At 41.0% G+C, this 20,000-nt stretch overlaps 2 protein-coding genes across 7 annotated transcripts in view; both read left to right on the forward strand.

Annotated features, from left to right (window-relative positions):
- The window catches only part of LOC121965531 (rap1 GTPase-activating protein 2-like), a 34,116-nt gene extending 14,885 nt beyond the window's left edge, over positions 1 to 19,231 (forward strand). For 3 of the 6 annotated variants that reach the window (XM_088088413.1, XM_088088414.1, XM_088088409.1), the window contains exons 3-25: positions 3,954 to 4,038; positions 4,119 to 4,154; positions 5,066 to 5,113; positions 6,067 to 6,099; positions 6,475 to 6,690; positions 7,295 to 7,398; positions 7,790 to 7,868; positions 9,107 to 9,160; positions 9,314 to 9,397; positions 9,943 to 10,043; positions 10,161 to 10,290; positions 10,582 to 10,737; positions 10,847 to 10,918; positions 10,995 to 11,081; positions 11,532 to 11,678; positions 11,970 to 12,074; positions 12,749 to 12,840; positions 12,968 to 13,072; positions 13,824 to 13,911; positions 14,372 to 14,438; positions 14,836 to 14,906; positions 15,433 to 15,465; positions 16,298 to 19,231. In XM_088088413.1, the coding sequence (XP_087944539.1) occupies positions 4,033 to 4,038; positions 4,119 to 4,154; positions 5,066 to 5,113; positions 6,067 to 6,099; positions 6,475 to 6,690; positions 7,295 to 7,398; positions 7,790 to 7,868; positions 9,107 to 9,160; positions 9,314 to 9,397; positions 9,943 to 10,043; positions 10,161 to 10,290; positions 10,582 to 10,737; positions 10,847 to 10,918; positions 10,995 to 11,081; positions 11,532 to 11,678; positions 11,970 to 12,074; positions 12,749 to 12,840; positions 12,968 to 13,072; positions 13,824 to 13,911; positions 14,372 to 14,438; positions 14,836 to 14,906; positions 15,433 to 15,444 (1,893 nt within the window). In that variant the 5' untranslated portion in view covers positions 3,954 to 4,032 and the 3' untranslated portion in view covers positions 15,445 to 15,465; positions 16,298 to 19,231. The remainder of the gene's footprint in view (positions 1 to 3,953; positions 4,039 to 4,118; positions 4,155 to 5,065; positions 5,114 to 6,066; positions 6,100 to 6,474; positions 6,691 to 7,294; positions 7,399 to 7,789; positions 7,869 to 9,106; positions 9,161 to 9,313; positions 9,398 to 9,942; positions 10,044 to 10,160; positions 10,291 to 10,581; positions 10,738 to 10,846; positions 10,919 to 10,994; positions 11,082 to 11,531; positions 11,679 to 11,969; positions 12,075 to 12,748; positions 12,841 to 12,967; positions 13,073 to 13,823; positions 13,912 to 14,371; positions 14,439 to 14,835; positions 14,907 to 15,432; positions 15,466 to 16,297) is intronic. The other 3 variants (XM_088088410.1, XM_088088411.1, XM_088088412.1) reach the window with 3 other exon arrangements.
- A 719-nt stretch (positions 19,232 to 19,950) lies between these two features.
- The window catches only part of ncbp3 (nuclear cap binding subunit 3), a 12,566-nt gene continuing 12,516 nt past the window's right edge, over positions 19,951 to 20,000 (forward strand). The window contains exon 1 of the mRNA XM_088088069.1: positions 19,951 to 20,000. This exon is cut by the window's right edge and continues 230 nt beyond it. The gene's annotated coding sequence lies outside the window, so the exon portion shown is untranslated.

The following is a 20,000-nucleotide window of genomic DNA, read 5'->3' on the forward strand; positions in this document are numbered from 1 at the left end:
GACTTTAAAAATCAGTCTGAATCAGTGATGAACGCTGACACACACGCAGTTTTTAGATTTCAGTGCTGACGACAGACAGACGGACAAAACCAAAACTCCAGTTAAAACCTTAAAAATGACACATTTCTGCATGAAATGAAAAGCATTGTTTTTATTTCTGCAGCCGCACACGTTAGTCAGATCACATTTCCCCCAAAATGCATAAAGCCTGCTGCGTGTGTGTGTGCGTGCAGCTAAAGGGCAGACGGTCCGTCTGTCTAGAAAGAGAAGCCAGCAGCGTCTCCCTGCTGCTGCTGCTGTTTTTGTTGTTGTTTATGATGTTGTTGTTGTCGTTTTGTCTTCTTTGCGCCGCTGTTGACATCAGTGACTCAGACGCTGCCAGACGGATATAATTAGCCCCCAAAAAACAAGAAGAAAACAAACCTGTGTGTGCGAGTGTGTGTGTGTGTGTGTGTGTGTGCATGTGTGTGTGAGAGTGTGTGTGTGCATGTGTGTGTGTGAGAGTGTGTGTGTGCATGTGTGTGTGTGTGTGTGTGTGTGTGTGTGTGTGCGTGTGTGTGTGTACGTGTGTGTGTGCGTGTGCGTGCGTGTGTGCGTGTGCGTGTGTGTGTGTGTGTGCGTGTGCAGAGGGCGTCCCTGCAGGTGAAGCAGAAACTAAAAAGTCAGTAAACAGATTCATGAACGTTCATGTGGAGCTGCAGCAGCCTCGAGCTGTGCAGGAATGTAACACAAGACATTTTTAGGATTTCTAGGATTTCAGGACATTTCTAGGATTTTAGGATTATTCAGGGGCTGTAGGATGGTTTTATGATGTTAAGGATTTTTCTAAATAAAGCCTTATCATCTGCAAACAACGCAAACTTCGCAAATATCATTAATGTAGAATATGAACATCTTTGGACCCAGCACTGAACCTTGAGGAACGCCGCATGACCCCAACAAGTTAGATTTATCATAGTTTACTAGCAGATTTATTATAATTTAATTGCACATATCAATGTTATCAAGAGTTGAAAAATAAAAAGACTAATTCTCAAGCACATTTCCTAATCCGCCAAAAAACAAACCGTCAGTCGTCCATCAGTGCGTGTTTCTGAGGTCCTCGAACCAGCCGCACACAAAACGGCTGTCGTCCGCCGCTTTGAGCGGCTCCCCGTGCAGCAGGAAGTCTGGAGGTCGAGGTCATTTGTAATGTGAGAGTCGGCCGTGAGGAAACTCTCTGCTTCATTTTTTATGATCCAACACGAGTTTCAATTTTCCGATGATACCCGCCGCCTGCAGCTCCATCCAACGCCTCCACATTCCTCCATTTCCATTTCTCACAGTTCTGGGATTCATCACTTTCTGCCTTCTGAATTTTGTGTTTGAAAGTCACGTGACAGCGAAAAGCTGTTCTCGGCTCCATCAGTCTGAGGTCAGGCGTGAGGTTTCAGTCACAAACACACTCTGATGGATCGTCTCTCTGCGAGCTGATTTCACAGATAAAACGCCGCCTCAATCCGGATAGAAAAAACGTTTGTTTCTGTTTGGCGTCCTGCTGGCGCCACGTCACGGTGGAAGAAGTGAACTCAAGGGTTAAATTTAAATGTTAATGAGCAGCTTTGATGTTCCTCCGAGCCCAGCGGGACTCCTGCCGGGGAATAAAATTCATAAATACATTTTTCATGACTTTACATGCTGGAGAATTACCTGCAGCTGCTGCAGAGGAAAGTCAGTCTTCACGCTTTGTTACACGCAGGACGCTCCGTGTTGATCCGGTAACCTCCGAACCTGCTGCATGACGAAGACACGGCTCATATTAATATATATACATGCATATTTAAACACGGTCCGACCTGCAGCGATGGAAACACGGCATCAAGATACACGTTCGTTGTCATTGGTTTTGAGGTACGATGCAGCGCCGCGCCGCCACAAATCGCACTCGACTATCGCCCCAAATTAGACGGCACAGAGTTTAACGCGGAGACTGAATGAGCAGCGTGAGCGTCAAAACACGCCGCGACATCACGGTGATGAAGCTGGCGGCACAACTGAGCATCCGGGCTTCTGACCGTCTCCAGTGTGAAGGTCGCTCAGGTGGACGGGTCCAAACAACACCGCACTTTGACTCCAGGCCGGAAACCGAGACAAGGACATTTGTTAGGACATTAGGACATTTCTGGGATTTTCGGATGTTTTTAGTATTTGAGGACATCAGTGTCTCAGCTGTGTCCTCTGTGGGGGATCCTCCTCTGGCTCTATGCTGATGCTGTTTTATGTCTCTGACACCTTATGGAGACTAAAAGGACAAAAACTGTTCACAGAGTCCATCACTTTATTTTTGTTGATATTAGAAAATGTTTAGGGGCCACCAGGGGCCCTGTCAGGGGCCAGATTTGGCCCTCGGGCCGTAAGTTGAGTATCAGTGTTCTCTGGGGAACGTCTCTGCGCTGAAATCGATCTGCTCAGTTTCTTTGTTGTTGCTGTTTTTCTCTGGTTTCAAACTGAACTTGTTTGTGATGAAAGACTCTGGAGGCGTGTTGCATTGTGGGAACAGCCCGCAGGAGTATTTCACATCAGTGTATAATGTTAACGGGTGTGTGTGTGTGTGTGTGTGTGTGTGTGTGTGTGTGTGTTTGATGATGATGTGATTGGCTGAGACACGCAGCTGTCAGCAGTGATAACGAACCAGCTGAGAGTCGAGTTAAAAGTGAGACGGTTTTATTTTAAACTGAAGCTCAGGAGGTTCATGACACACACACACGTGTACACACACACACACGCACACACACACGCGTACACACACACATGCGCACACACACACACACACACACACTCAGATACATATTTTGACATTGATTCACACATTTAAACTCATATCACATAAATTCTTAAAGTTACAAAATTTCCGGGTGTCTTCTGTATTGTCACGTTACACACCTTCCTCACACACACACAAACACACACACACACACACAGTGACCTTTTCTCTCTCAGCAGGTTTCGTGTCTCGTCCGTCCTCTCTGTTCTCGTTGTCTCTTTTTGACCTTTTCCTGGTTCCTGGACTCTAAACGCTCCCTCAGGACTTTGTAGGATCTGTAGCTCTGACTAAAACCAGATAATCGTCCTGAGACAGAGAGCTGTCAGGCTGCAGGTCCAGAGACAGTTCCTAAAAATAAAAATCTGTTCAGGTTTTAAGAAATCATGTTAACAAAGCGCAGACGAACGAACGATTTCTGCAAAACAAACATAAACTTAAGTTTGTGAAATTATTCACGAACGAAAAACAGCAGTTAACTCAGACTGTAATACATCGACGGGCACGATGATTTTTAATCCTTACACCAGATGAACTCGTCTCAGTGTGTGTCCCCGTGTGTCCCCGTGTGTCCGTCTCATCTGCATTCACACACACAGTGGACACGCTCGTCCCTGCGTGTCCGTTGACCCTCCGGCGGCTCCACTTTTGTCTCGCGCTCAGTGGAAATGTCAGTTTGGTGAAATGAATGTGGATTTCTGGGACGGTGCAGGAGGAGGACTGAGGACGTGGTGGCGGGGCAGAGACGGACTTGTAGGAATATTTTCTCTCACAAACACGATCTATAAACTGCTTTTTTTCTTTGTACAAATGATTTTCTCCTAAAAAGACACAAAATAATGAGACACACGTGATCATTAAGAATCAGGTCATTAATTATCGGCATCATTCAGTTTTCTTTATTTGTTGAGAAAATTCTCCTAAAGTTAAATAAACCTTAAAAACTCTCTGAGATCAGCTGGAAACCAAAGCTGCTTCTAAATGCATCTGAATATTTGTTATTTAATTCTAGTTTGTTGAAGACGGCGGCGTAAATGAACAAAAAGACAAAGTAATGAATAATGAATTCAGCGTGACGGTGGTTCAGGTTTGATTATTGATAATTTGATATGAGCAGATATTTTGAGGTGAAGGTGCTTGTTTGTGTTTTCAGTAAACAGGAGCTCCTGAGCGCCTCCAATGTTCCCGACAGAGACTGCCCCCCCTCTCCGCCCCGCACCGCACCCCCCACCATGAAGGTATTTATGGTAAACCAGAAAAACGTTTTCAGCGTTGAAGAAAAACTCCTCATTAACACGTCTTTCTGTTTTGTCTCCAGTCGGCTCATTTCTTTGACATGATGGACAAGATGGAGGTAAGAATTTAACCCGAAATCTGTTTTTAATTTGTTTTTTTAAAAATCGCAGTTTGATGAAATGTGTTTCCGTGTGTGAATAAACGAACCAAACCTACAGAGCTTTTATGTTACCCGACAACGCCAAAACATTTTCCTTTCTTCAACATAATAACTTAACTTTGCTGAACATATATGACTTCACAGCAAGTATGTAACTTTATGTTAACCCTTTGAAACCTGCAGGCAAACTGCCGTGATTATTTTCAAACACACGGGAAGAAAGCAGCGAGCAGTTTAAGAACTGCACCAAAAATGATCATAAATCTGTAAAGATTACAAGAAAAAATCCTAACAATTAGCAAAACAAAAAACAAACAAAAAAATGGGAAAGTAAAAAAAGTAAAAGAAAAACAAAAACAAACCCCACAAAAAACGAAACAATAAAAACAATAAAATGACTGATAATATTTCTGTAACTATATTATAATATTTAAGCAGTTTTCCAGTTTATTTCCTTTATTTATTTTATTCTATTTTCCCCATTTTTTGTTTCTTGTTTTTTGTGTGGTAATTTTCAGCTAATTTTCTTTCTAATTTCTTGCTTTTTTCGCGCTCATTTCCTCTTAAGTTGCTCATAATTTTTTTTACTAATTACTTCCAATTTGTGGGACATTTCTTGCCTAGTTGGTCATTTCCTTCTTTCAACGTGTTTTTTTTTAAGAAATCAGACTCATTCGTTCATGTTTCAAAGGGTGAACTAGCTTGTGAGAGGACACTCAGACTCACAGCATGTGGATTAATCCGCCGCTGAAAATAGTCCCAGTCAGAGTGACAGTTTCCCGTGTGAGACATTTGTGCGGTGTGTTTTGGGGATGAGCTCGCAGCTGAGAGACAATCTGAACTCTGTTTCTCTTCCTGACGCGATGCAGCAGGTGCCAGAAGCTGCCGAGATGAAGACAGTCCCTCAGAGACAGAAGGCACGTCTGTCCATCTGTCTGTCCTCATGTCCATCCACACTTTTTTATTCATTCATTCAGTCGTTCATGTCCAAACAGACCTCAGTGTCTCTGAGCTGTCAGAGGAAATCCTCACATCTTTTTCTTCATCAGTAGATTTAGAGACATTAAAAGGAGCGCAGGCCGAGGACACTTCTGCATGGGTCCACTTTTCAGATCCGTCCACTATTTTTACCCCTCCGCCCCGGCCTTCGAATGACCGCAGGCATTATGGCTACAGGTCGTCCATTTGTCCATCCCAATATCGGTAACTCAATATCTCAAGAACATGTGAAGGGAATCTCTTCAAATTTGGCACAAACATCCAACTGGACTCAACGATGAACTCATTAGAATTTGGTGGTCAAAGGTCACCGTGACCTTGCATCTATCTCAGTCTGGTGAAAGCAATACCACAAGAAGGCCATGAGTGTGTGTGTTTTTTTTAATTTGGCACAAACGTCCTCTTGGATTCAACAATAAACTAATTAGATTTTGGTGGTCAAAGGTCAGGGTCACTGTGAGGTCATTCTGGCTCATTCTTCTGAATGCGTTATCTCAAGAACACCCTGAGGCGTTTTTTAAAAATTTGGCACAAACGTCCTTTTGGATGAAGGATGAACTCATAAGAATTTAGTGGTCAAAGGTCACCGTGACCTCACAAAACATGTGCTTGGTTGAACTGAAGCTTCATGTGCGTTGGTGACGGAAACGTGTTTATGTTTCTTTTGTAACAGCCAGTTTCCCTTCGGGGACAAAAAACTGATGATTGATTTTGTTTATTAGAACAAAATCTGCACCATCTGTCACGTTCAGCATCATCGCTCATCACTTCATCCACCTGAGTGTGTGTGTGTGTGTGTGCGTGTGTGTGTGCGTGTGCGCACGTGCGTGCGTGTGTGTGTGTGTGTAACTCCTCTGTCTTTCTCTTTCAGGACGACTACATTCCTTATCCGAGGATCGAGGAGGTGAGACCCAACGTCTGTTTCTTAGAAACATCTCAACACTCGATCACAAGCTTCAGCGTCCAGAAAACGTGAAGCTGAGGTCGCGTCTAGTTAAAAAACAACCGCTTTCCGTGGCACAATCCCATCACCAAACGCAGCGATGTCTCAGTAAAAATCGAATTTTTTGTGGCTCTGTCCCGTCTCAAAACCCAAACGCTTTTTTGGCTCGACCCCAGCAGAAATCGTGGCGATGTCTCAGTAAAAATCAACGTTTTTCATGGCACTATCGCAACAAAGACATTTTTCGTGGCACTGTCTCGACTCGAAACACAGCGACGTCTTTGCAAATGCCAAAGTGTCCATCACAGTGCATGCTGGGTAATCTGCGTGTTGCAGGTGTTGGAGCGGGGGCCGCCGTACCCTCAGGTCATCCTGCCGGAGTTCGGAGGTTACTGGATTGAGGATCCTGAGGCCCCTCCACCTCCTGCGCCTCCTCCCACCTCCCTGCAGATCAGAGGGGAGGAGGAGGACGGGGCCCCGGGGGATTATGGGTACAGACTGGAGGAGATCAATGAGGCAGCGCGGGCGTACAGGAAGCACTTCCTGGGCAGGGTGAGATTTTGGAAGCAAACTGAAGCATCTGTGCTGTTGCTATGGTTACCAGCAGGTTAATACTTCCTGAGCTCTGATTGGTGGTTCAACTGTTGAATTAAGTCGAAGGTTAAAGGAGCATAAACACCTGATTTCTGTGGACACTGGACGATAACTTTTGTCTCTGTGTCTTTCTCTGTCTCTCTTTCTATTTTTGTGTCTTTCTGTCTCTCTCTTTCTGTCCCTTTCCTTCTGTCTCTGTGTCTCTTTCTGTCTCTCTGTCTCTTTCTGTCTGTCTGTCTCTCTTTCTGTCTCTTTCTTTCTGTCTGTCTCTCTGTCTGTCTGTCTCTCTCTGTCTGTCTCTTTCTTTCTGTCTCTGTCTCTTTCTGTCTGTCTCTCTGTCTGTCTCTCTCTGTCTGTCTCTCTCTGTCTGTCTCTTTCTTTCTGTCTCTCTGTCTGTCTCTCTGTCTGTCTCTGTCTGTCTCTCTGTCTGTCTCTCTCTGTCTGTCTCTCTCTGTCTGTCTCTCTCTGTCTGTCTCTCTGTCTGTCTCTCTGTCTGTCTCTCTCTGTCTGTCTCTCTGTCTGTCTCTCTGTCTGTCTCTCTCTGTCTGTCTCTCTGTCTCAGGAACATTTGAACTTCTCCTGCTCCTCCAGCAGTGTTGGAAACCTCCTGCTGTCTGTGAGACATGAGGAGGAGAAGGAGCAGGAGTCCCTTCACGTTATCATCAGGTACATTTCAGACGTTTGGTTTTGGATGAAGAATATTTATAAAATGTTACTCGTTTGTACGTTTTTACTTTAAAACACAGTTTATTTCCTACATATGAAATCTTTCCTTCTTTAACTTTAAAAAGTCTGAAATGTAAAGTTTGCTCTTATCTGTAAACTGTAAATGAGTAAACTCTTGTCTCCTCGTGTCTGTATTATTTTTGATGACATACAGTTTTAAGATGATTTTTATTTTTCATGATTTTAATCCTGCAGCTAATTCGCTTGGTTTGAGCTGTATTTGACCTGTTTGAAGCAGCTTTTTGCAGGTCTGTCATTCAGATTCAGGTCTCTGGTGTCTGTCTCTTGTGTCCCTTCAGGTCTCTAAAGGTTGTCTCTTGTGTCCCTTCAGGTCTCGGGTGAAAAGCGTCTACCACAGATTGTCCCTGACCGAGCTGCATGACATCCCCAGTGTACCGGAGCTCGCCAAGGTACAAAAACACACAGCTGGAGAACAAAAGCTTCAAAAACAACTCAGTCAGTCACATTCAAATATTAAACAAATATCACACTTTAAAAAAGCGGGACTTTCCTCCAACATCTATCAGTATTTATGAATTTCCTGACATTATCTTCAAAAATTATGTCAAGACGCTGCAGACATCCTGAACAAGAACAACGGCTGCTGTGAAACACCAACATACTCTCACTCCCAACTCATCGAATACCGACTCTTAGTCAGTGGCCCTTGGCATCAGATACTGACGCAGTGAAGTACTGACGCATCAAAGTACTGATGCATTGAAGTTTCGACGCACTGAAGTACTGATGCAGCCAGGTGCAGCTACTCTGACATAGCAAAGTACCAAAATAACGAAGTACCGATGCACTAACACCAATGCACTGAAGTACTGACGTACTGATGTACTGACCCATCAAAGTACAGACACACCGACATACTGATGCACCAAAATACCCAAGCACCAACTTACTGAAGTACCGACGCTCTGGTGTAGTCATGCACCAAAGTACAGACACGCTGACACACCAAAACACCAAAGTACTGATGAAGTATTAATGCACAAAAGTACTGTCGCGCTGATGTACCAAGCCACCGCAGTAAAGACACACCGACATACCGAAGTACCAATGCACCGAACGACTGACGCACTGGAGTACCGTCGCACCTGAGTGCCATTGCACCCAAGTATCAACACACCCAATTACAAATGCATCCAAGTACTAATGCACTGATGTACTAATGCACTGATGTACTAATACACTGATGTACTAATGCACTGATGTACTAATGCACTGATGTACTAATGCACTGATGTACTAATACACTGATGTACTGATGCACTGATGTACTGATGCACTGATGTACTGATGTACTAATGCACTGATGTACTGATGTACTAATGCACTGATGTACTGATGCACTGATGTACTCAAGTACCAATGCACCAAAGTACCATCGCACCTGAGTGCCAAGTACCAATACACAGAAGCACAGACACACCAATACAGATGCACTTAAATAGCGAACTACCTACACACCTAAGTATCAATGCACCAAAGTACCAAAGTACAGGCACATCTGAGGTACGGACACACACAGGTAAATTCACAGAAGTGCCGGTGATCAATAATGAGTTAATTAAAGTTTGTAGTTCGGGTCTTTACGAGTGTTAACGTCTGTCTAACTGAGCGTTTGTTCCTCCTGAAGCTGCTGTGTGATGAAGCTGCCAGTCTGAGGTTCAGCCCCGTCCTCTACCCGAAGGTGAGCGCCAACACCTCCAAAACGTTTCTACGGAAACTGACTGAGGGACTGACTGTATCAAACCTCTCTGTCTGTCCATCCATCCATCTGTCCATCTATCCACCTGTCCACCCATCCGTCTGTCCATCCGTCCGTCTGTCCATCCGTTTTCAGGCGTCTCAGCTGATCGTAGGTTACGACGAGCACGAGGTCAACAACACCTTCAAGTTTGGAGTCATTTACCAGAGATTTGGGCAGGTAACAGCCTCACTGACTCTTTACACTTTTGTGGTAAAAGTATGTGAGTCTTATCAAAACGAACTTAAAACACTTTAAAAAGTCTTGATGTGCCAGGACATAAACGTTTAGGCTTAATGAGAGTGTTTTAAGAGTGAGAAGGCTGCAAAATGAAGCTCATAGTGCACAAGTTAAAGTGCAATTAAATATCATTTACGTACGTAGGAGATAATATTCCATACGAAGAAAAATAATAATGTCAGAAATAATATACATTACCAGGATGTTTCCAAGATTTTAGGACATTTCTAGGATTTTGAGAACTTTCTAGGAATTTTAGGATGTTTTTATGCTTTCCGGAGGTTTCTAGTACTTTTGGATGTTTCTGGGATTTCAGGATAATTCTAGGGTTTGTATGACATTTTTACAATTTTAGAACGTTTTTACGATGTGAGGACATTTCTATCAGGAGCCAGATTTTGCCTGTGAGCCGTTAGTTGAGTATCACTAACGTAGGTTATGTGTGAACGTGTTGTGAACGTGTTGCGCTCTCACCTGTCCATCAGGTGTCTGAGGAGGAGCTGTTCAGGAACAACGAGGAGACGCCGGCCTTCACCGAGTTCCTGCGGCTGCTGGGGGACACCGTGGAGCTGCAGGACTTCAAAGGGTGATGAAAAAATGAGAAATAAACGTGTTCACAGCAAGGATGACTTGATGTTATTAATGAATGAACACAGGAGTTCAAAAAAGGTAAATAAAAAGTGTCCCCCGTCCCTGTTTGCAGGTTTCGGGGGGGTCTGGATGTGTCTCACGGTCAGACGGGTTCTCAGTCCGTCTACACTGTCCACCGACAGCAGGAGGTCATGTTCCACGTGTCCACCAAACTGCCCTTCACTGAGGGGGACGCACAGCAGGTTCAGCATGACTCAGCATTACACAACATGACTTGGCATTACACAGCGTGACTCGGTATTGTACAACATGACTCAGCATAGAAACCAGCTTGAATGACATGAGTGATTATAGCTTTAAATATGTAACACAACATAAGCTGGGACAAGAGAACATGACGTGGCATTATTGTAACATGACACGACACATTAGAACATAACAGCATGAGAAGATGCAACACGTGACACGTGGGAACATGACAGCATGTTACACGTGATATGACGGCATCTTGATAGAGTTTAAACTCTCTTCAGCTCCAGAGGAAACGCCACATAGGAAATGACATCGTGGCAGTGGTGTTTCAGGAAGAGGCCACGCCTTTCGTCCCCGACATGATCGCCTCCAACTTCCTGCACGCCTTCATCCTGGTGCAGGCGGAGGAGCCGTGCTCCGACAGCACCGCCTACAAGGTGACAACATGTTACACTTATGTGCAGCCTTCTCCGACTGTTAGCACGTTAGCAAGCCTTTAATCTGTGTTATTTATCAGAGTAACAGTAGAGGCTGTTGTGATGACAGGTGTCCGTCACAGCACGAGAGGACGTCCCTCCATTTGGCCCGCCGCTCCCGAACCCGGCTGTTTTTAAGAAGGTGAGAGGAAAAGGAGGTTTGTCTCCGTCTGTAGAGAGAAACACGAACACTGATGTGGAGCTTCTCTGTTGTTCAGGGTCTAGAGTTCAGAGAGTTTCTTCTCACTAAACTCATCAACGCAGAGCTGGCCTGCTACAAGAGCGACCGCTTCGCCCGCCTGGAGGTAAAAACCTCAGAAACACCTCACCGCCTGTCCTGCAGAGGTGTCGTGTAACCAAACACAATCATGGAAACACACAAGTAAAACACAAGTACCTCAACATTTTACTGATGTTCAGTAATCGAGTAAATTTACCTCTGTGGTGTTCCACAAGGCTCAAGTTTAGATCCTCGCTTGTTCTCTACCTACATGTTTATATTATATAAACATACATATATGATAATACACATGATTGTGTCTGTGTGTAAGTAGGCTTCGTGCGGTCATGAAAAACCTGGAAAGTCATGGAATTTGTGAATAGCAATTTCCAGGCCTGGAAGAGTTTTGGAAAACTAAATTTGCCTTAAAGTCATGGAAAAATCCTGGAAATATATTGGTAAAAATTTGTGTGAACCCTGTGTGTGTGTGTGTGTGTGTGTGTGTGTGTGTGTGTGTGTGTGTGTGTGTGTGTAGGAGCGTACCCGAGCCGCTCTGTTGGACACCCTCCATGACGAGCTGCACAGACGCTCCCAGTGCATGCTGGGATTGACGTCAGGTCTGGATGAGGAGGGCCGAGCTGAGAACGGACACGCCCACGGAGGCCTGCTCGAATCCATCAAGGTCTGTTTGTGTTTGTGTGTGTTTGTGTGTCTGTGTGTGTGCTGTGGAAGATTCTCCGTGTTGTTCATGGCGACGTCAGTTTCTATCTTCGTTAAAAAAAGTCAAACAGCCAATCAGATTGTGGCATTTTAACCAGCATTCAGCTCCACGTGGCGTCAGATTTGTGTTTTTACTGCCAACGACTTTGAGACCATTTTAAGACAATACTAATATTAAAATGAGAAAATTAAAAATATGTAAAATAAATGTAAGACATACCTGTCTCTCTCTCTCTCTCTCTCTCACCTTTAGAGGGCGATGCGAGGGCGGAGCGTCTCCATGGAGACCATGTCGAGGGGCGGGGCAGGGCTGCCCACCAGTCTGAGTGGGGGGGGTCTGGCACACATCAGCATGGAGGTGAGCAGAAACACAAGGAATTAAAAAATCTCAAAATATCACCAAAAAAACCAAACTTTTACGCCTTCGGAGATAGAGAGAGATTTGGTTTGCAAATAAAAAGTAAAATAACAGAAACTGATTCATGAATAAGTGACGATGTATTGTCACTGCGTCAGATTTTTGGTGATGAAAAAGAAAAGGACAAAATACCAGAATGAAAATGGCCAAGTATATATATACACACACACATATATATGTATGTATATATATATATATATATATATATATATATATATATATATATATATATATATATATATATATATATATGTTTGATTTTCACTGTATTGGACAATAACAATATTATGGAAAATTCAAAATACTCTGGAGTAAAAGTGAAAGTTGACAGAAATATAAAAACTCAAAGTTTTATATAAAATATTAAAACTCAAAGATACTTCCAAAAAATACTTAAGTTAAGCATAATTACTTCGTTTGAGTAATTTCATTCTTCTTCTTTTCAGACGATGTCGAAGTGATTTTGTTTTTGAAGGACAGAAGAAGATCAGTGTTGCTGATTCATAACTTATTAACTTCTGTCCTTTAAATATTTCCGTAGTCGTGATCGTTGACACAGTGTGTGTTAACAGCTGCTGTGTGTTGTGTGTTGTGTGTTGTTTGTTGTGCGACAGTCTAATGTGAAGTCTCCCGTGAAGAGACGATCGGGGATTTTTCCTCGTCTGCTGAGCGTCGACAGCCAAACAGAGAAACACAACCAGAGGAGGTAACGTTACACTTCGGTCTCTCTTAAAGTCACCTGACTGACCGCCGCAGGTGAGAGCAGGTTCTGCTCTGCTGCTGTGGTTCTCCGACACTTTGTTCCTCCGGCTTTTTTGCTCTGGCTGTTTCAGTCTCCTCGGCGAGCAGAGGAGCTTCGACGGCTGCCAGCCGACTCTGGAGGTGAGGTCGGAGCTGCCGTCCAATCCCAGCTCTCCAGAGGCGGGACAACGGGACAGGTGTGTCCTCTGGTGTGTCCGTGAGAAAAGAAAAGAAAACGACTGTCAGCAAATGGAAATGGACCCAAATACAAAATGAAAACGAAAATAATATTTTTATGAGGAAAATCGTGAATTTAAACGTAACTTTTGTTTGTTTTTCTTGTAAACAAACAAAGTTTCTCTTTACGTTCAGAATTTCATCCGTCTGACAAACACTCACCGAACCCTCAGAAAACACCACAAAAAAGTCACACAAGTTTCTGTATTCACCGTTTACAGCTGATAAATTTGGTCATATCCGGTGATTTAAAATAAATAAATAAATTAAAAAAAACATAAATGAAATAACACCCAAAATATTTCCTAAAAAAATCGCCTTACATTTTTTTTTAATTGACATTTTCTTCTTTTAAGAATCGCCAAAAATACCAAAAACAAAAAAATAAAACCTTCTTTAAATATCGTCAAAGTTTGTTTAAAGAAAAAAATCTACCAAAATATTTTCTTTAAAATACCAAAATATTTTCTTTAAAATAACAAAATATTTTCTTTAAAATGCCAAAATATTATCTTTAGAAATCGGAGGGAAAAAAACAAAAAATAAATAAATAAATGTTTTTTTTAAATATGACCAAAAATTGTTTTGTGAGTATTGATGTTTGTTTCTGAGAATTATGGTCTTTAAAATTTGCCTAAAATTCTTTCAGAAATCCTGGAAACGTTTTAGTAAAAGTGTGTATAAACCCTGATATTTATATTTACTCTGCAGGATTCACTTGAAGAAGGAGAGCAGTAAAATCTCCAGATCGACCTCCAGCACCTGCAGCTTCAGCATCGCCGCTGACGAAACACACCTGGTGAGCAAATACATACGATATAAACATGAGAATTAACGTTTGTTTTCTGCTCCGTAAAATCATGAACTCGTTCCTTCGTTCAGGCGTCGGATCATTCAGATCCTGAACTGCCACGATTTTAGACCCGTTTTTGTGGCCAAAAGTGGAATCACGCCGTCACGTGATGTCTCGGAGACTCACGTTATTACAGAGACGTTTGTGAAAACTGTTTTAAAAGGAGTTTAATGAATCGAAGATTAAACGGAGAAACACGTTCTGAATTTCTGAAGACCAGACGTGGAGCAACAAACTAAAATATCTCGAATGCATTTGATGTGTTTTTGAATCTTTCTTAACTTTCCTGAAAAACGCTCGATAAATAAAATGTATTATTGTCTGTTAATTATCTTAAAACACACAATTTAAAACCCTCAATAACACACACACACACACACACACACACACTCCTCTCTGTCTTCAGCTCGCTCAGGCCGCCACGGGCGAAGGTCAAAGTTCAGCTCCGCTCATCGTCTGTCGCAGCCCAACAGGTCCAACACACACACACACACACACACTAACACACTAACACACGCACACACACACTCACACACACTCACACACACTAACACACTCACTCACACACTCACACACACTCTCTCACACACACACACTAACACACACACACTAACACACTCACTCACACACTCACACACTCACACACACTCTCTCACACACACACACACACACACACACACACTCACACACACACACACACACACACACACACACACACACACACACACACACACACTCTCTCTCACACACACACACACACTCTCTCTCACACACACACACACACACACACACACACACACACACACACACACACTCACACACACACACTCACACACACACACGACTGTCACGTTTTCTGTTGTCTTTTAGAGATGAAAAATAAAAACTCTCCCAGATCGAACCTCAAGTTTCGTTTTGACAAGTTGAGTCACTCGGCTGCTGTAAGTCTGTCGTTATTTATTTATTATGTGTGTGTGTGTGTGTGTGTGTGTGTGTGTGTGTGTGTGTATCAATGTGAGAGCCAATCAGCAGGCTGGATTTCACCGCATCTGAAGCTCAGCGTCACAAAACAACAAAATATCAGGATTTTCTGTAAATATTGTCAAAATCTGTTTAAAGAAAAAATGAAATCAAAATATTTGCCAAAAAAATTCCGGCTGAATGACACCTCATCTGTTTATTTGTGTATCGGATATTTTTTACGGAAATTTCAGCTTCACAAAACACCAACACACCAGCCTGCTGAACTCTTCAGTGCTCTCTTCCTTTCTTTTCTTTTCTTTTCTTTTCTTTTCCTTTCTTTTCTTTTCTTTTCTTTTCTTTTCTTTTCTTTTCTTTTCTTTTCTTTACTTTTGGCCAGTTTTTGGATAATTTCTTGTCCAGTATCTCGCTGCCTTCCAGCTTAATGATGTGAAATGACGCGCTGAGACGTTTTCAGGGTGTTTTCATATTTCTGTGTGTCTGCAGCAGGGGAACTAAACTGTGACGGGAGCGAGGGAGGTGAGCATCGATTTGCACGTTTATTAACATGCAGAAATCAGAAAAACTGGATTTTAAATTAAATTTATTAACACTATAAACATTTATTTTGTTTATCACCAAAAGCCGTTTTCAGCTATGAATAATATTTAAGATTTAAGATATAAGATAAGATTTTATACATACATTAATGTAGAAACTACGTCTCCAACATGTTCCACGTTTCATACATTCTGGAATAATTCAAGCAGCCGAATCTCATCGATACTTGTTTAAGTTTTATGAGAATTAAAGTCTAAAAAAACAAAACCTTCAGACCTGCTCAACTTCAACCTTTTCCAAATGATTCATATGTTCACATTATATTTAAGCTTCAAAACGTTAAACATCTTTCATACATTCTGGTTTTAATTTCATGAAAAAAAATCTCAGAAAAACCTTCAATCGCACTCAGTTTATCTCAAAATATCCATACATTCACACAGAAACGACATTTAGGACGTCCAAATTTTCACACATTCTGGGTATAATTTATCTGCTGAATCTCATGAAAACTTTTCAACAATATTTGAAATTTCATTAGAATTGAAGTCTAGTTGGATAAAATTTAAAAGATTTAACCCACTTCACTTCAAGTTTTTCATACATTCATGTAGAAATTAAACATAGAAACTGAGTATTTCCATTAGGTGAGAATTCTTCTAAAAACTGTGAAAAACTGCTCTCATACTTCAAACAAGTGTTTTCTTTCATACATTATTGTTCATATTCGACTTTTAAAGCTTTTCAGCGTTCTGCATTCACACCCAAGTTCCTTCACGTGTTTTCTTTTCTCTTATTTTTCTTTTTTTAGGAATAACACAAAGGAGGAGGACGTTAATGTGAAGACACGACCAACTGTCACACTCACGCGCACGGAGGGGAAAAAGGGAAGTCGCTTCAACACATTCGTCCTTCGCTGCTGCGGCTGCGTCTTTTCTGCTCAGCGGGAATCAAACCTGCGGGACCGTGCATGTCAACACACACACGCACTGAGGCCGACGCGTTCACGCGCACTGATTGCTTCATCGTTTAAAGGCCGTGAAAATGAGTTTAGTGGTCGTGTTTCGTCTCCGTCTGTGTTTCTTCTTCTCTTTTTTCTGGAGGAGATCAGCGACGACGATGATGTCATAGTGATGTCACGGTGATGTCATCAGGGTGTGTCAGACCGTAAGGGCTCTGTTTCGGTGCCGGCGCATCGTCGCACCAAAACAGGCATAAACTAAACTGCATTTTAATATGTGTTAATATTTGTTTGCATTTGAAACTCTGCAAACGAATCGTCCGACTTCAATCAAACTCGCCGGTGACGTCTGAAAATGTTCCGTCTCATCTCGCTCAGCATCAAAAACGTGACATTGTGTCTTTTTTTGGCTACATTTTCACAACATAAAGTTTTCGCAACTTCAAAGCTTTAAATTCAGTTTCCTTAAAATGGAAAAAAAACTCAGAAGATTTTAAAAAGTTTGGCAGCTGCTGCAGATAAAACTCAACATTTCAGCAAAAAAAATAAATGATTTCATCATTTCTAATCTGTTTACTGCTTTTCCAGGTTCAGGTTGTGTTTATTAAATTAGTTATATTACATGGATTTTTTGTGATATCCTGCTGGAAGCCCTGAACAGAAACATGAAACACAAAAATTAATCAATTTATAATTCACAGTCAATTACTGTCAAAATGTTACAATGTTTGAACATTTTTTTCATAATTATGTACATTTTTGTGGTAAAATTACAGCAATATTCTATAATTTCCTTTAGAAAATAATTTTTGGTATAAGTATTTATTTCCGTGTTGAAAATCACAGCAATTAAAAAATGTCTTTAAATGTAATGTAATCATTTATTTCTTTGGAAAATTACAGCACTGTTTCAGTTTTAAATGATTATTTATTTCTGTGATGGAAAATTACAGCAACTTTCTGTCATTTAATTTAATAATATTATTTATTTCTTTTATGGAAAATTATAGCAATTTTCTGCTATTTTCTTTAATAACATTTTTAATATAATTATTTATTTCTCTGACAGAAAATCAGTATTTGGTCATTTTAAATTAATTAATTTACGTATTTCCTTTTAAATTCAAAATCTGTAAGCAAACATTTTCGTGTTGAAAAAATAAAACTGTGCTGCATAAAAAGTCTTAAATGTGACCTGCAGAAACAGAGAGCCTCCACGTCGCTCTGATCAGACTCACTGAATGTCGGAGATGTTATTTCTTTCTTCTTTTGACGTCAGTTTGTTTAAACCGTTTTAAATGTAAACATCAGATTCACGGCCGAGACTTGTTAAACCGGCGGTCACACCAGAGGCGGGAAGCCAGAGTTTCCTCCTCATCTTTCCGGTTCTGGCAGATCGCTCTCCTGCGGCAAAACTGATGTAGGAAAAGTGGTACTACTGGTCAAATATTCATACATTCACACAGAAACCCAAATTTGACATTTTCTTATGCATTCTGGGTCAACCTTTTCCAAATTATTCACATAGAAACTAAAATTAAACATCAAAATGTTTGACATCTTTCATACATTTTGGTTTTAATTCAATGACCAGAGTTTATTAAAACTTTTCAAAATATTCACCATTTTTTAACGTTTCCTTAGAGTAGAAGTCTAATAGAAAAATCTTTAAACCTACTCAACTTCACCCTCTTTCACATTATTCATACATTTAAACTACAATCAAACTTTTAAAGTTTCAACAAATTCATGCATTTATGTTGTAACTCAACTGCACCTTTTCAAAATATTCAACGTTAGAAATTTCATGAAAATAAACTCAACCCTCTCAGCTTCTCTCAAAGCATTCATACATTTACACAGAAACTACATTCAGATTCCAAATGTTGACATTTTTCAGACATTCAGGGTGAAATTTAGCTGCTGAATCTCATGAAAGCTGAAATTGTAATTTTGGTAATATTTGACTTTTGAAGCCAGCAGTTCAGCGTCGCCTTTTCAACATTCAGCATTCACACCGCAGTTTCTTCGCCCTTCATCGTGATGAACAGCAAAATAAACCTGAGTCCCAGTTTATCATATATGAACATATGAGTTTAATTACGACGCAAATGGGATCCGAGAAACACTTTGTACAGCACACACACGGACAGAAACACCAAAAACATAAAGAAAGTGAACCTGATTCACCCTCATAGGTCATAATTCACGCGTCACGCAGCTGTGTGAGTCTACACGTCCACAAAGTGTCGATGTTGCAGTATTTTAACCTTCGGACACCCTGCAGACAGCAAAGGTTTATGAAAATCCCGAAACAGTGTTTGGATCCTACGTTCGTACATTTACTGATGACGTGATGATGCTGAAGTACTTTTATTGACTCATTTTCCATGACAGTTGTGTTTGTCACCGCCGTGAGTAAAAGAAAACGCTGTGAAGATGTTTAAGAGCTGAACACGACGGACTGTAAACCCGCCAAAACCAGAAGCTTCACTGCCGTCTGATGCGAGGACGCAGAGGAGACGGGAATCATTTGCACTAAAGCGACACGCCGCTCTGTGGATGTTATTTTAAATATTACACGTCTGAACCGGAGCACTGACCGACCTGCACTGAAAGCACAAACTCTTTTTTCAGAATAAGAGTAATAATTTATTTTGAAAGGGGACAGTGTCAGGAAGATGTAGCATCAAAACAAAGATGTCGCCGTGTGTCTGTGTTCAACGTCCTGCGTCATGATGGAGAGACGTGAAAATCTGAAGTTATAAAGTTTCTGTAGGACAACGACGATGTTTGTTTCTTCTTCTGTGTGTGTGTGTGTGTGTGTGTGTGTGTGATTGTTTCTTATTACTGATAAAAAAAAACCTTCCTGTTTATTCCACAACTAATAAGCAAGAAAAAAAATTCAATGCAAAAAAAAGTTAACAACATGAACAGAATTCAGCATTAAGGCAGTAAATTCAGCGTTTTGAGTTAATCCAAACTCAGTTTTCATTTAGTTTTAATTAGTCTAATTTTGAGTGTGTGTTTGTTATCTAAAATAACATTACAAATAACACATATAAATTTAAATGTGAATATATTTATTTATGTATATATATATATATATATATATATATATATATATATATATATATATATATATATATATATATATATATATATATATATATATATATACACACACAGTTGCATTAAATTAAATTACATTACATTAAATTACATTAAAATATAAAAAATACCAATACATTGAAGTACAGTAAATTATATTATATTGCATTAAATTACAATAAATTATATTAATATAAATTAAGCAACGTTTAACTACATTAAACTAAATTACACAAAGATAACTGAAGGAGCTTTTACTACAATAATATTCATAAAATATTCAGAATGACGCGACAAAAACGCAGAAACGTCACCGGGTGGCGCCGATGCTCCGGTCTGAGGTCTGCCTCCACCGTAACACCACCACAGAAGAAGAAAGAGGACCGAATTATCCGGGGTCACGGGATCATCCGCAGCACCACCACAGAAGAAGACGGCGCCG

The sequence above is a fragment of the Plectropomus leopardus genome, chromosome 15 (genome assembly GCF_026936395.1).
Source record: "Plectropomus leopardus strain MGB_pleo_1.0 chromosome 15, ASM2693639v1, whole genome shotgun sequence".
NCBI lineage: Eukaryota > Metazoa > Chordata > Actinopteri > Perciformes > Serranidae > Plectropomus > Plectropomus leopardus.